The 14,993-nt window shown below is 37.7% G+C and overlaps 1 protein-coding gene across 2 annotated transcripts in view; it reads left to right on the top strand.

Annotated features, from left to right (window-relative positions):
• Positions 1 to 14,993, top strand: part of LNPEP (leucyl and cystinyl aminopeptidase) — an 88,040-nt gene that overhangs the window by 58,623 nt on the left and 14,424 nt on the right. For both annotated transcript variants that reach the window (XM_072736697.1, XM_072736696.1), the window contains exons 8-12: positions 135 to 269; positions 4,347 to 4,478; positions 7,493 to 7,653; positions 7,877 to 7,965; positions 14,511 to 14,694. In XM_072736697.1, coding sequence (XP_072592798.1) covers positions 135 to 269; positions 4,347 to 4,478; positions 7,493 to 7,653; positions 7,877 to 7,965; positions 14,511 to 14,694 — 701 coding nt within the window. The remainder of the gene's footprint in view (positions 1 to 134; positions 270 to 4,346; positions 4,479 to 7,492; positions 7,654 to 7,876; positions 7,966 to 14,510; positions 14,695 to 14,993) is intronic.

Raw genomic sequence — 14,993 nt, 5'->3', positions numbered from 1 at the left:
CTGTGGTGTAATGAAGATGGTCTTTTTAAAAAATTATCTTAAACATTAAGTAGTCTAATTTATAAATAATTACTGTACTTGCTTTTGCCTTGATATTTTTCATGGCTTCCTAATCTGTTTGATGTTTTTGCTAGTATGAAGATTTCTTAGATGCTCGATTTAAAACCATGAAGAAAGATTCCTTGAATTCATCTCATCCGATATCATCATCATCCGTTGAGTCTTCAGAACAGATTGAAGAAATGTTTGATTCTCTTTCCTATTTTAAGGTACTGCTGTGCACACCAGGGACCTGAGTGGGTTTCAAGTTCATTTCATATTTGAGCAAGCTGCATCATTTAGATTACTTTATAGATTAAAAATTATTTTAAGATTATTTTCAGGTATGCTTTTAAACTTTAAAATGTTTGCTTCTTTTTAAATCTTGGTTTTAACTTTTCTGTGTTTTTCTTTATTTCTCTATTCATATTTCAGCTCTGACTAGGTTTCTGGGCAGTTAATCAGATCAAAGCAATATATATATATATATATATATATATTTTTTTTTTTTTTAATATATCTTTTAAAGTTGGTTTAGTCTCCAGGTCTACAGGTAGAATATATCTAGGGAACATTCTAAGCAGACCTTTGGCTGCGTTATTGAAAATTGAGGTGTGTTCCAGTCACAATTGCCAAAACATGTAAAGCAAAAGAGATTATAAGAGCTGAAAACTAGATTGCAGGAGCAGAGGCACAGACTCCAGGTTTGGGAGTGGAGCAAAAACAGAAAACTAGAATCCTCATTAGGCTCACCATAAGTCAGGGGTGCCTGAGTGAGTGGCTTAGATGGTTGAGCGTCTGCCTTTGGCTCAGGTTATGATTTTCGAGTCCTGGGATTTAGCCCTTGTGTTGGGCTCCCTGCTCAACGGGGAGTCTGCTTCTCCCTCTTCCTGTAACCCCCCATCCCTGGTCGCACACTGGCTCTCTCTCTCAAATGAATAAATAAAATCTTTTTTTAAAAAAAGATGGGGTCACATAGGTCAGGGGACAGAACAGTGCCACTCACAGTTTTGGAGGGAGTCATGAATGTTAGGACTTATTTTTGCCTTCTTACTCTGGCTGTCAGATTGATTGATTAATAAATGACTTCCTGCACTGGACAGAGAAAATACAAAAAACATGTGAGATACATATCAAAAGCTCAAAGTTTAGGTGGTGGGTACTTGTTAAGCAATAAGAGATGATATATGTGGAATGAATGGTACAAACTTTTTTTACTTAGAATTATGAAGAGAACTTTTTTAGAGGAAAATGGAATTGAAGGGAATTAAATAATAAAAAGAATACAGATAAAGAAGAATGGAAAGCCCTGAGTCGGGCAGGAATGGGGCAGTGAGGTGTACAACGAACAAGGAATACTAATGGGCAAGAAATTTTTGTTTAGGGAGTAAATGCTTATAGTGGAAGCCATATGTGGAGTAGGGGAAAGATGAGACAGGTAGGTTGGGGCAGTTGTAGAAGGTTCTGAATTCCATCAGGAATCTGGACTTTTTTCTGTAAGCAATAGGAAGCTTTAGAAGATTTTTCAAACAAAGGAATTCCTTGATTAAAGTTACTGTTTAGGAAAACTAATTTGTTCCAGCTTACAAAGTAGATTTAAGTGGAGGGAGACCTGAAGTCAGGAAGTTGCTGGCAAAATGCAAGCATGATGTGGTAAAAGTGTGAAATTAGGAGTGGTAGTGGAAGTGGAAGGAAAATGATGAGTGTAAAAGAATAGTCGGGGAAGGGAGGTTCTTGAAGGATTTAGTGACAGAGTAAGGCAGGCAGGCAAAGAGGGAGCCATGTTCTCCAGGTTAACACCTAACTGGCATAGAAAATGGTGGTACTGTTAACATGAGAACTGAAGAGTTTAATCACCTATATTAAATATATTCCAAGTAGAGCACCTGCTGTGATTTTTAAAGCCCATTTCGGATCTGTCAATAAAATGTTTAAACTTGTAGTTCTGTTCTTATACAGAACTGTTACTTCAGGATTTGTTTTTACAGAGCACTGTCATCCTCTGACCCATATCCCCAAAACCCCAAATTCAGTGTCTTCTGATCATGTGGTCTTCACAGCATACCTAACTCCTGTCAGTATGGTAACTACTTATTTCAGGATTGGAAGTCTGGCAAATACTCCACATAATTGGGAAAAAGTAGGACTCTTGGGTAATTTACCAGTATTGTATGCAAGAACAAGTAAGGATCATTTGGGAAATGTGTTTTATAGACATATTCTATCTGGGGTTTTTGATCTTCAATCCTAATTTTGATGTAGATTGTCTGTTGAGGAGATCAACTAGGAAGGAAACTTTGAAAGAAAAAGAAAAAAAAGGTCTGAAATTTAAATGCCAGAAGAGGGGCGCCTGGGGGGCTCAGTCAATTAGGCATCTCCCTTCTTAGGTCATGATCCCAAGGTCCTGGGATCGAGCCCCACATTGGGCTCTTTGCTCAGCAGGAAGCCTGCTTCCCCCTCTCCCTCTGCTGTTCCTCCTGCTTGTGCTCTCTCTCTCTCTGTTGAATCAATAAATAAAATCTTTTTAAAAATGCCAGAGGCACCAAAATGAGGAGTTTCAATGCAAGATGAGGATCCAGCAAGAGACTGAGAACGATGGTCAGTGAATAGGGATAGAATCAAGAGAGGTGTCCCAAGGCCAAGTGCAGAAAGACTCCAAACGGGGAGTGAATGATTAATCATATCAAATGCTGCTGGCAGGTTGATGAGTGTGGGAATTGCCATTGGCTCCACACCACGAAGTTCTCCCGTGACCTTGATAAAAACACTTCCAATGGAGTGATGATTGGATGATGGCTCTAGAGAAAGTGGTTAAGAGAGCAAATGGAGCTAGCAAATGCAGACAGCTCTTTTGAGAAGTTTACTACAAAGGGGGAATAAGAAATAGGATGATAACTGGAAAAGGCAAGGGGTTAAAGAAAGGAAGGACATCTTTTATTTGTTTTATATGAGGAATATTGCATAGTTTTGTTAATGGGAATGTAATAGTAGTGAGGGAAAGTTGGTGATGCAAGGCTGAAAGGGATCTGTTGCCAACAAGAATGAATACTTAAATGTGTAGAACAAGTAACGCCATGAAGCATGGTATAGAAAAAAGGGAGTCGTAGGTATTAAATACAGTTATCTGTATCTGATGATCTTTTTTTTAAAAGGTTTTATTTATTTATTCATGAGAGACAGAGATGGAGACAGAGACAGAGACACAGGCAGACGGAGAAGCAGGCTCCATGCAGGGAGCCTGATGTGGGACTCGATCCCGGGACTCCAGGATCAGGCCCTGGGCTGAAGGCAGCGCTAAACCGCTGAGCCACACGGCTGCCCTGTATCTGATGATCTTGATGGCTTCATATTACTACATTTTTACCAGAAGTGAAAATCAAAGACTATTTGAGTTCCTTCTGTATAGTAGGTATTGTTTTAGTCCCTGGAATTGAGCTTTTTGGATTTTCCCTCAACTATGGTACAGTCTAGAAGAAGAAATGAATAAATAAATAAGTAAATAAGTATATGTATATATATATTTAAATATATATCTGTAGCAGATGCAGAAAGTGATATAAATTGCTCTTGAAGATAGAGAAATATTTCTATCTCAAATCGGGGATGACTTCACAAAAGTGGTTTTTGGAGATGGTGACATATGCTTTGGTGACTCACTGGTGTCACGGAAGTGCCTTTAACAGTTGCATGTTGGATTTTGAATTATTAGTGTATGCGTACTGCCCTATATATTCATTAGTTCCAAACATATTTGAAGTGACTCTGCAGGAAGAAGAGAGATCTTGGTTATTTTAGCAACATGATATATTGAAACTGGAAATTAATGTACTCCCAAGCAGAGAGGCTTTTGGAGCTCTGCTTGTTTATTGTCTCCAGCAGTGAACCCGTGAATTCAACTGGTATTCTGAGCACTGGGGATGGAGATGGGGATTCCACAGAAGATTTGGCATATTTGTCTATTAAAGATATATTCACAGACACTTAGCTTTTATCACAACACTGAGATAGAAACTGATAAACTACCTAAATGGCTTATAGTAGGATTAGTATACGTGGGAATCTGCTCCATTATTCTTTTGTCAGATCTCTTAAAATAATTTTTAAGACAATTTGAACACCATTCACATCTGATTATATGACAGTAAATAACAGTGTTTTACAACTAGGTTCTCTATATGTGAGTATATTATTAGAATAATTATATTTTGAATTTTAGATTCTCAATTCTATAAACCTATTGTAGTCTTTTATTTACTCCCTTTTCTCACTTTTCTTTTCTTTTCTTTTTTTTTTTTTTTTTTGAATAGGGAGCTTCCCTCTTGTTGATGCTGAAAACTTTTCTTAGTGAAGATGTGTTTCAACATGCTGTTGTTTTTTATCTGCATAATCATAGCTATGCCTCCATTCAAAGTGATGATCTGTGGAATAGTTTTAATGAGGTAAGTGACCTGAATATTTAGTTCTTAAAGAAGATCAGAGTTCTTCCATTTATATTTTTATCAAGCATATAAATAAGCAATGGTATCAAAGATAGTTATTTGAGAGAGCACAGAGGTCAAGAGATGGATGTATAACATTTTTGTATAACCATTTTTGTTCTGTACCTTAATCTTGATTCCTGCTTTATAGGAAAGTAGCCCTTCCTGAAGTAATAGATATATTATTATATTTTCATTATTTGAATTTTTTTTCAAAAATCTGTTTTCCTTTTCTTCTTTTTTATGTTTTTTAAAGATTATTTATTCATTCAGAAAGAGCGAAGAGAGAGGCAGAGACACAGGCAGAGGGAGAAGCAGGCACCCTGCGGGAAGCCTGATGTGGAACTCTATCCTGGGTCTCCAGGATCACACCCCGGGCTGCAGGCGGCGCTAAACCGCTGCGCCACCGGGGCTGCCCTGTTTTCCTTTTCTTATCCTTTTGCATCTTTACCTCTGATTTATGATTTTTTTTTCCTCACTCTGCCTTATGAAGCTTCCTGACTTTTGTGGCTCTTTTCTTACAAGACCATCCTTATAGATGATATACTACAAGCTGGCCATCATGGGCTCCATATTGCCCTTGAATCATTTTGCTGTTTGGATTTTTTTGCGCCTGCAAATGTTCTAACAAGCAGTGCAGTTAGGTCCGGGTTAACCTTCAGAGTAATGCATGAATCCAGCCTGCATTGTGCATGTATGCTAATTGCATAACCCCCAGGAGCATTTTAGTTTGTTGTTACCCTAATCCAGATCAGGGGTTTTCATGTTTTGGAAGATCACAGACATATTTGAAACTTTGATGAAAATTCTGGACATATCCCCCCCCCCCCCAAAAAAAAAACCCCTACATATATGCACAAAGTTTCAAAGTTTTAGGGCCCAGGATTAAGAACTATTCTGGGGCTGCCTGGGTAGCACAGCTTCTGACTTTCAGTTTTGGCTCAGGGTCATGGTCTCAGGATTGTGAGATTGAGCCCCGTGTCAGATTCCATGCTCAGTGCAGTGTCTGCTTAAGACTCTCTCTTCCCCTTTCTGCCCCCTCCTTTCTGCACTCTATCTCTCTAAAATAAATAAATCTTTATTTTTTTTAAAGATTTTATTTATTCGCGAGACACACACACACACACACACACACACACACACACACACAGAGGCAGAGACACAGGCAGAGGGAGAAGCAGGCTCCATGCAAGGAGCCCGAAGTGGGACTCGATCCCCAGTCTCCAGGGTCATGCTCTGGACTGTAGGCAGCACTAAATCACTGAGCCACCCACGGATCCCCAATAAATAAATCTTTAAAATAACAACAACTAAAAGACCCCTCGTATTCTGAGTCTCTTCCATATACTCTTCCTGTCTTACCTTCAACCTGTATTTTCTAGCTGTTAACCCTGTGCCCAGAAGGTGTACCTTCCCTTCTCTCTCAGTTCTCTTTGTGAAGATGGATTAGTCCCTATTACTAAAGAGTTGCTTCCACATCACTGTTTTTTTTCTCATCATATGGTAACATTTTAATTGGAAGCACATTCTTTACTCTATACTCATTGTATTATCTCCTTACATTTAGAATATATTTCTTCCTTTCTGACTTACTTCAGCTTTTGCCTCCTAGTTTTCCTATCCCGACCTCGTCCCTACCATTATCCTCAGGTTTTTCAACCTCCGCATCAAAGTATGCCCTGGCCTTTTCATTCCCATCCCATTTCAAAGACCCAAAAATGCTTTCGGCAAAGTTTGTTTCCTTCCCAATACATTATCCAGAAATGAATGTATCAGAGTCCTGAGATATGTAATATTAATGTTGCAGCGAATTTGGATAGGTTTGATCCATCCTTTCTGCTTTAAATAAATGGGCATATGGAGACTGAGGTGAGGCCTGCCATCATGGAGTGATACTGTTACCAAATACTTAAGGCACTTAAAGAATTTTAGGTGCTTGCAGTTCAAATTCATATACAACCTAGAGCACTGATTGGAATCAGAAGGTTAACTCACATGCTTTAAAGAGATAGTTGTTCCAGAATTTCTTCTCGATCATTGATGCCAGATGTCATAGGGACAGTGGGTTTTAGAGGGTCTGTGAACCTCTGACACTGGATGCTAGATTTCATAGGTAAGTTGATGCAATTTCTGGGAGAGTGTCTGTGACTATCAGAAAAGGTGACAACTGCTGTTTGGAGAAACTTAGAGTCAAGGCACCTGACCCATTGACATGTTACACTTCTGCTCCTTTCTGGCACTCACACAGTATTAGTTCTTTCCAAGATGAGCATTAACATTTGCAAAACCAGAGGGTCTGAGGAATAAAGAGAAATCTGTACACAGGCTGACTCAGGAATTGAGTAGCTGTGCTTCTTATTCTAGAGCGTGTATCATTATTCATACCTTCTCAGTGGTAGTCTTGTGAGCTGAAGGAGTGCTTGTCCCTACTTAGAGATTTTGACAAACACTCAGTGAATGAACTTCTTTCTCAACACAGGGTTTCTCTTACTTTCTCTAGTTGTCACTTAGTTCTGTGCCAGGTGACTTTCCTTTTAGCAGTTGTTCATTTACCTAGATTAGAATTGTATTTAACTCCACATTTGTGCTCCTGTTTTTATATTAACAGTACACATAGTTTGGAACGCCTGAGTGGCTCAGCGGTTGAGCATCTGCCTTCGACTGAGGGCATGATCCCAGGATCTGGGATCAAGTCCCACATCAGGCTCCTTGCGGGGAGCCTGCTTCTCCCTCTGCCTGTGTCTCTGCCTCTCTCTCTCTCTCTCTCTCTCTCCCCCCCCCCCTCGCAAATGAATGAATGAATGAATGAATGAATGAATGAATGAATAAATAAATAAATAAATAAATAAATAAAATCTCTAAAAAAAAACAGTGCACGTAACCTTCATAGAATATGGTAGGCAGAGAGGGAAAGGTACAAACTGTAAAGTTTTTAAGCTGTTTATTTTTAAGCAAAAATAATTCTTTTTTTATAGGTCACAAACAAAACACTAGATGTAAAGAAAATGATGAAAACATGGACCCTGCAGAAAGGATTTCCTTTAGTGACTGTTCAAAGAAAAGGAAAGGAACTTCATGTACAACAAGAAAGATACTTTTTAAATATGAAGCCTGAAATGCAGCCTTCAGATGCAAGGTACATTCGTGCCCTTTCTGCCTGCTATCTCTTTTGCACCCTTGGGTTAAAGTATTTGTAAATTACAATCACCTTGGAAACCTAACCAGATTTTCTTTTTCTGGGGATAGCTTGGAAAAATTTCTCCTTTCTGCCAAAGGGAAAGAAAAGGACCCAACAAATTATGTGTAACTGACTAAGATACTCCAGAGAGTAATAGTCTTCCAATATTTTCTTTTCACAGCTATCTCTGGCATATTCCACTATCCTATGTCACTGAGGGAAGAAATTACTCAAAATATCCATTGGTATTTTTACTGGACAAGAAATCAGGTTTGACTCTAATTAACTCTTTTCTGATAAGAAATTTGAAACAGCATGTTTTTTTAAAAAGAAATCTGACCAAGCAGCAAGAGGGAGATTTTTTTTTTTAAAGATTTTATTCATTTATTCATAGAGACAGAGATAGAGAGGCAGAGACACAGGCAGAGGGAGAAGTAGGCTCCATGCAGAGAGCCCAACTTGGGACTTGATCCAGGGTCTCCAGGATCACGCCCTGGGCTGCAGGCGGCGCTAAACCGCTGCGCCACCGGGGCTGCCCAAGAGGGAGATTATACTTTCCAAAGTGTACAGTTTCGGAGCGTGTTTTATGAGTCACCTATACAAGACAGGACTAAAGTGACATTGGTCCATCTATCATGTATGAAGGTAGTGAAATAAGGTATAAACAGTTGCACTGACTGTGCTAGCAGTCTTGGTAGAAAATTGCAAATGCTGTCTTTATAGCCTAGATAAATTTTATGTTACAAAGTATAAAGTAGTAGAAGCAGAGCAGTCTCTTGAAGTATGCTCTGCTATCTCCTTTTTAGGGGTGAGCATGGGCGACTGCATTTCAACAAGTACCTTAGATGATTCTTATGCATAATAAAGGTTGATTCAGGATCTAGATTCAGAGTAAATAATCGTTACAAAATATCCTGTGAACATAGTATATACATTTTTTGGCAATAAGAAAATGGGGCGGGCAGCCCCAGTGGCTCAGCGGTTTGGCGCCGCCTTCAGCCCAGGGCGTGATTCTGGAGACCCTGGATCGAGTCCCACATAGGGCTCCCTGCATGGAGCCTGCTTCTCCCTCTGCCTGTGTCTCTGCCTCTCTCTCTCTCTCAAAAAATAAAATCTTAAAAAAAAAAGAAAATGGGGCAAGAAATTATGATTGTAAGGAGAGATAAGAAAATGTAAAGATTGTATATGTTGGACCCATAAGTAGTCTATGAAAAAAAAATTGAAATGTAGTTTCTGACCATTGGTGAAATACCACTACGAATGCCACACCACACATCCTGAGAAAACATGAATATCTTGGGTCCTGCAGAATGCTCTAGATTTATGGAAAGGGAAAATTTCTTGTTTGAATTTGTATCTAGTGTTTAAGCCTATATTTTTGAGAGGGGAGTATGGCCTAGTGGTTAATGGAATGAACTTTGGAGCCAGATTGTTTGGTTCACTTGTATGATTGTAGGTAGTTCTGTGACTCTGAGCCTCATCCCTCAGCTGTAGAGTAGAGATAGGGATCATATTTTATAGTGTTATGGTGAGGATTGAGTTCATTCATGCAAAGCACCTATAATAATGTCTGGCATGTGTTATGTGCTATATAAATGTTAGCTGTTGTTAATGCTGTTATTGAAAAATAAATCTTTAAACGTGGTAGACCCATAGTACATAAAATCTAGAAAATGGATTCACAACTATTCTCATGATTATTTCTTTCTAATAATTTTTAAAATATTTTTTACTTAGTGTCGTTGTGTATAGGTGATTTTTATATCTTGTTAAAAAACAGATATATTTTATTTGATCTTTTCTTACTGTTGGACATTTTATACACCATTTGTCTCTATTTTAAAAAGTCTCATAAAAATTTAGGGTCTTACATGTTTGGTCATTATATGAACTTCTTTATGGGAATGATTCTCAGAAATGAAGATTGTTATCTTTTGTGATTTAGTACACATTTCTAAGTTGCCCTTCTGCTATGCGGTAATAATTTATAATGCCAGTTGAATTATATGAGCCTGCCAGTTGCATTGCAGTTTAACTAGAGTGGAGTGTTAAAACAATCTCATTATTTGAGACGCTGAGAACACTTGATAGTGTTACATCTTTGATTAGTATAACATAGCCAGAGATGCAGGGAAGGGCTGCCTTCCTTGATGAAAACAAAACTCCATACTATAAGTAGCCTTGGAAGGATGGTCCCTGGCTGAAGAAAGAACACTTAATCCCATCTCCCTTTTTGGACCAGTAAGGAAATTTGCCAACCTCCCAATAGTATGTAAGTTTTTGGTGGCTTCAGAAATAATTGGACAATAAGAAGTCTGCTTTTATTTACACTTAACTTTTTCAGCTCAGTTTGTACGTGAGCTTCTTAAACTCTTTTTGAGATTCACATCCCAAAGTCTAGCTCATATTTTACTGCTGTAGCCTCTTCTCCCTAAGCCCTTGCCTGGCACTCTATGCTTCTGCTGTACAAAAGCTGTTTTCGGCCCCTCAAACATGCTATCCTGCCTCATGTCTCTGGGCCTTTGCATATGCTGTTTTCTCTCCCAGAAGAACATTCTTGTCTCCCCTATTCCTTCGATTTACTGCTGTTCATTCTTCAGATCTCAGTGTGCCCGCTGCTTGCTCCAGGAAGCTCTCCCTTACCCCAGTATAGGTTAGATGCCTACCTGAGTGTTTAAGAATAATATCCTCTACTTACCTTCTTTTGATATACTGAAGTACTGTTCTACTTATGTCTATCCTCACATTAGATATATTCCCCATTTAAGGTAGAGATCATGGCCTCTATGAATCATTTTGTGAGCTTAGCACCCAGTAGGCACCCAAAAAATGTTTTAAATGAATAAATTTTAGTTTGTAACAAGGTGACTCAATTTCAGATCTCAGTATAAAAAGTTTTAGAAAAATAGCATTCAAATCCTGGTGAAATAAAACCTTCCTTTTTCCTTCATTTGGAAGTATTCTTAATAAAGGGGAATATGCAAAATGTACTGCAATATAATTGGTTTAATCTGGAGCTGGAACTGAGCCAGTAGTTGATGAAAGCAGTGTCTGTTGCTTCTTCTTCTCAAATGTTACTGCCCTTGCTGCTACTGCTGCCATTGCTATTTTAATATCTGGCAGTTCAGGTTTTGAGAGTCCACATTGAAAATGTTCTGTCCTCACAAAAAATTATTGACCCTGAGGATGGTTGGGTCATGTTGGTTCCTAAGGCTCCAGCAAGAAGCGCTTTTATTTTAATTTGTTTCTATTCTCAAAAGAAATATAGCAGAGGCTTATTTTTTGCCATATGACTTTAGTACAGTGTGTTATCTTGGTGGTTTGTTAAATCTATAGTATATTTCCATGTGTTCTAATGCTAGGGTTCCTGGGTTAGTCCATTTGTTCAATCAAATATAGGAGTTTTATTTGATCAATATATTTGTCACTTTTCCCCACATACATGAATTTTGAATGATTAATAGTTCTGAATAAGAAGGTGTGCCAGCTGCATATTGAGGAAATTACAATAAAATAGTGTCTCCTTCTCCCTTCTCTTCCCTTTCCCCTCTCTTTATCCTTCCCTATGCTCTCTCATCCACATCTTACTCGGACCTAAGCTCTTTAACTATAGGAAATCTTTATAGTCAATCTAATTTGAAACATTCATGGTTATCACTGTGCCAGAATGTATCTGCAACTAAAAGAGCTGGCATTGTCTTTGAATGAAAGGCATTTGGAAAAAAAGAATAAGGAAGGGCATATAATTAAAATATTTATCATGTGCCATCCTCTGCTCTTGCCTTTTTCCCCCCTCTAATAAAATAAAGGAGAATAAAGGTTATTGGAGAAAGGAATGCTTTTGAACAAGAGGGGATGTAGTTCAGCTGCGTGTATCATGCTAACCTACTGGAACAAGCTACACAGGAAATTTTTCAACTTTGTTGTAAGAACTTGTTTTTTTGTTTCTGTGTTTTAATGTTTCTGTATAAAACAGTAGTTGATTTTCATAACTTATTGACAAATGGTTTTTAAAATCACTACTAAATTACTTCACCTGGGCTTCTGCCATATAAGATTGGAGTTACTCTTTTTTAATGTTCAATGGACTGTGAAAATTGAACTCTTAATCTGTTAATGATTATGATAAATTAAAAACATATGAGGGTAGCCTCATCCACATTTAAGCTGTAGGATGTAGTTACCTCCCTTGTGTGCAAAGCTTTTATTTTTTAATACCTGTGGTTTTAAGGTCCTTCATTCTGGATCATTCAGAAGACCTAAAAAAGACTAATATGTTGATTCTTTAAATGATAATTCTCCTCTCTGTGCTGTTGGCTGCACTGCTCCATATCCTGTCATCGAGACGACAGTAATAATCTCAAGTACTCTCCCAGCTGCCCTCCTGCTTTCTACCGTCTGGACTTGGCCAAGTTTACAACGTGGCAAATTGCTTATCAGTCAAAATACACTGTATTTCAGTATTTTCCTGCATCCATCCTGTGGAAGAATTGCCATACCTATCATTTCTTGCCTCCTATTTTGGGAAAGGGAGATTTGGAGCTCTTTAGTCCTTATTCCCAAGGCCCTTTTTTGATAAAAGCTCTGTGGTTTGAAATTATGTTTGGTGACCTGGAGAACGTCGATATTTTTGCCATAGTTAATGATAAAGTTAATTTCATTAGTCATTGCTTTGTTAAAATGTCTCCAACCCAGAGCAGCTACTTTGTCCTCACAATTATTCCTTAGAACTGCATTCTGCTCTATGAAAAGGAAAAAATCCTATTACTGTAGTTGATCTTTACCATCTGCTGCTGTATCAGCCATAAAACAGAAATTGATATGGAATTTTTTAGTGAAAAAGACTGATTATCTGATATGTCACGTTAAGACCTGATCAGAACGTAAGCCCTTTCCATATTAAACATCCTCTGTAGTTTCAGTAGAATTGGAGTAACTAGGTATTAAAGAGAATCTGATAAATTTTAATAATTCCTGCTTTTGAAGTTGATAGATCTGAGACTTTAGGTACCAAAAGGTTTAAATGTATTCCTAAAGCATCTTATGTGTAAAAACCATCGTACAGAGTTATTATGATAGTGGAAATTCTAAAACAGCCTACATATTTTTAACCAAGAGATGGCTTAAACTGTGGTAAGTCTTTAAATGGAATTTATGAAGATATTTGAATACTGTGCCTTGAAGACAGTGGAAAAAATGACTGGGGGTGGAATCTGATAGATAAAGCAGTATAAAAATAAATGCATATCTATCCACTGTGTGAAATATTACATCAATTAAAATGTGTATGGAAAAGTCTGAGCAGGAAATACACCGTACGATGTTTTCATGGAGGTTAGATTATTTTCCTTGTCCCTGTTCCTCTTCTGTAATTTTTAAACATCAGTACTCCTTACTTTAAAATTGTAAAGAAGGGACAGCTGGGTGGCTCAGCAGTTGAGCTTGAGTGTCTGCCTTCAGCTCAGGGCGTTATCCTGAGTCCAGGGATCAAGTCCCACATCGGGCACCCCACAGGGAGTCTGCTTCTCTCTCTGCCTGTGTCTCTGCCTCTCTCTGTGTGTCTCTCATGAATAAATAAATAAAATCTTTCAAAAAAAATAAAATTGGAAAGAAAACTTACATTATATACATCTCCAAACCTTATTTAGATTTGTTTTGAAAACATTTACTGTGACATAATTGTTTTGTTTATTTGTTAATTCAGCAAGTATTTTTTGGGTACCTGCTTGGAACATTGTTTTGGGCACTGAGGGGTTAGCAGTAAACAAAATAGTAAGCTCATGGAACTGTATTCATAAAGAGTAATTCTGAAGATGCTCAGAAGCATACCCTTAACTATTATATTAAATCCACGCCTTTGTTGCCAGTTGTAAAGGACATTTCTTGATTAGTAATTTGAAGGATTTTAAAAGTTCCTGCATACATTTTGTAGTCAGATTTTGTAGTAATATTTTTTGTAGTCATATATTTTATGACTACTTTTTAATTGAAATGGTTTTATATAAATTCCCAACAGTTATTTCAGCTTTTATATATACATAATGGTAGGGACCCCAAAAATGCATATCACTTTTCCTATTACTTTAACTGAGTAAAAGAGTTTACTTGTGCTTAAAGAGATCTTAATCCTTCCTAATGTTTGTTTTTGCTAGCTTTGAATTATGTGAGTTCTCCAAATGGCTTCGTTTATTCTTCCGCCACCAATGTAATGAAAGACAGAGATGGAACACATTTTATGTGGTTCTCTCACCGTCTTCCCTGCTTTCTCACCCCACACACTCCTGCCCTTTCTCCCTGTTTCTCTCCTCTAGCTCCGCTGAACTTGGAGCCAGTTCAATGCACAGACACCATGTATACTTTGTCTCTGGGCCTTAGACACTTAGGGTCCCTTGTCACTTGCTTAAAACACCCATATATCTTGAACTCTCAATGTGGGTGTCATTTCTTCCCAGAAACCTCTCCTAACATCTCCTAGGTGGTGAAGCATTCCTTCTGTGTTCTTCCATACAATGGCATATTTTCTTTGTCCATCAGTAACATTTATATGATGCTCTCCTTGCTGGCTACGTTAGACTGTAAGACCTGTGAAAGAAGGGTCATTTCTGTCTTGTTCACTATTAAATAAATGTTAAATGAATGAGTGGTGATCTTTGCTAACATTAAAATAACTGCACTAGGAGGCAGACATTTAGTTTCTTAGAATGATTAAATGTAAAAATATACTATAGTCACTTTGAAACAAACAAAACATCTATTTAATACTTTTTCTTCCCTTGTTATCTCATCACATCTCTTTTTTTTTTTTTCTGTATTAGGTGTCATCAATCTTACAGAAGAAGTGCAGTGGATCAAAGTCAATACAAACATGAATGGCTATTATATTGTACACTATGGGGATGATGACTGGGAAGCACTAATCAAACAGCTGAAAACAAATCCTTATGTCCTAAGTGACAAAGACCGAGCCAACCTCATCAACAACATCTTTGAACTTGCAGGGTACATACAGTGTGCTTGGTTTGGGTTTGTTGGTTGGTTTGTTTTTAAATGAGTGTGTTGTAGAAAAGAACACTTAAAAAAAAAAAACAATTAAATAGTGTGTATTGACTGTTAGGTATTATTCATTTTGGATGATTAGGAAGATATAAGATGTAATTCCTACCTTCGAGGGTGTTATAATCTATATAGAAACATCCACTACAAAATATTGAACAGTTAAATAACAAGGTTTAAATAATGTCTTAAGATTTGGCGATACCAACAGGTAAGACACGTTTGCTGAATAAATTAATGTAGGC

The sequence above is a fragment of the Vulpes vulpes genome, chromosome 14, assembly GCF_048418805.1.
Source record: "Vulpes vulpes isolate BD-2025 chromosome 14, VulVul3, whole genome shotgun sequence".
NCBI classification, from domain to species: domain Eukaryota; kingdom Metazoa; phylum Chordata; class Mammalia; order Carnivora; family Canidae; genus Vulpes; species Vulpes vulpes.
Note: the sequence above shows the minus strand (reverse complement) of the source record. Positions and strands in the feature narration are given on the sequence as shown.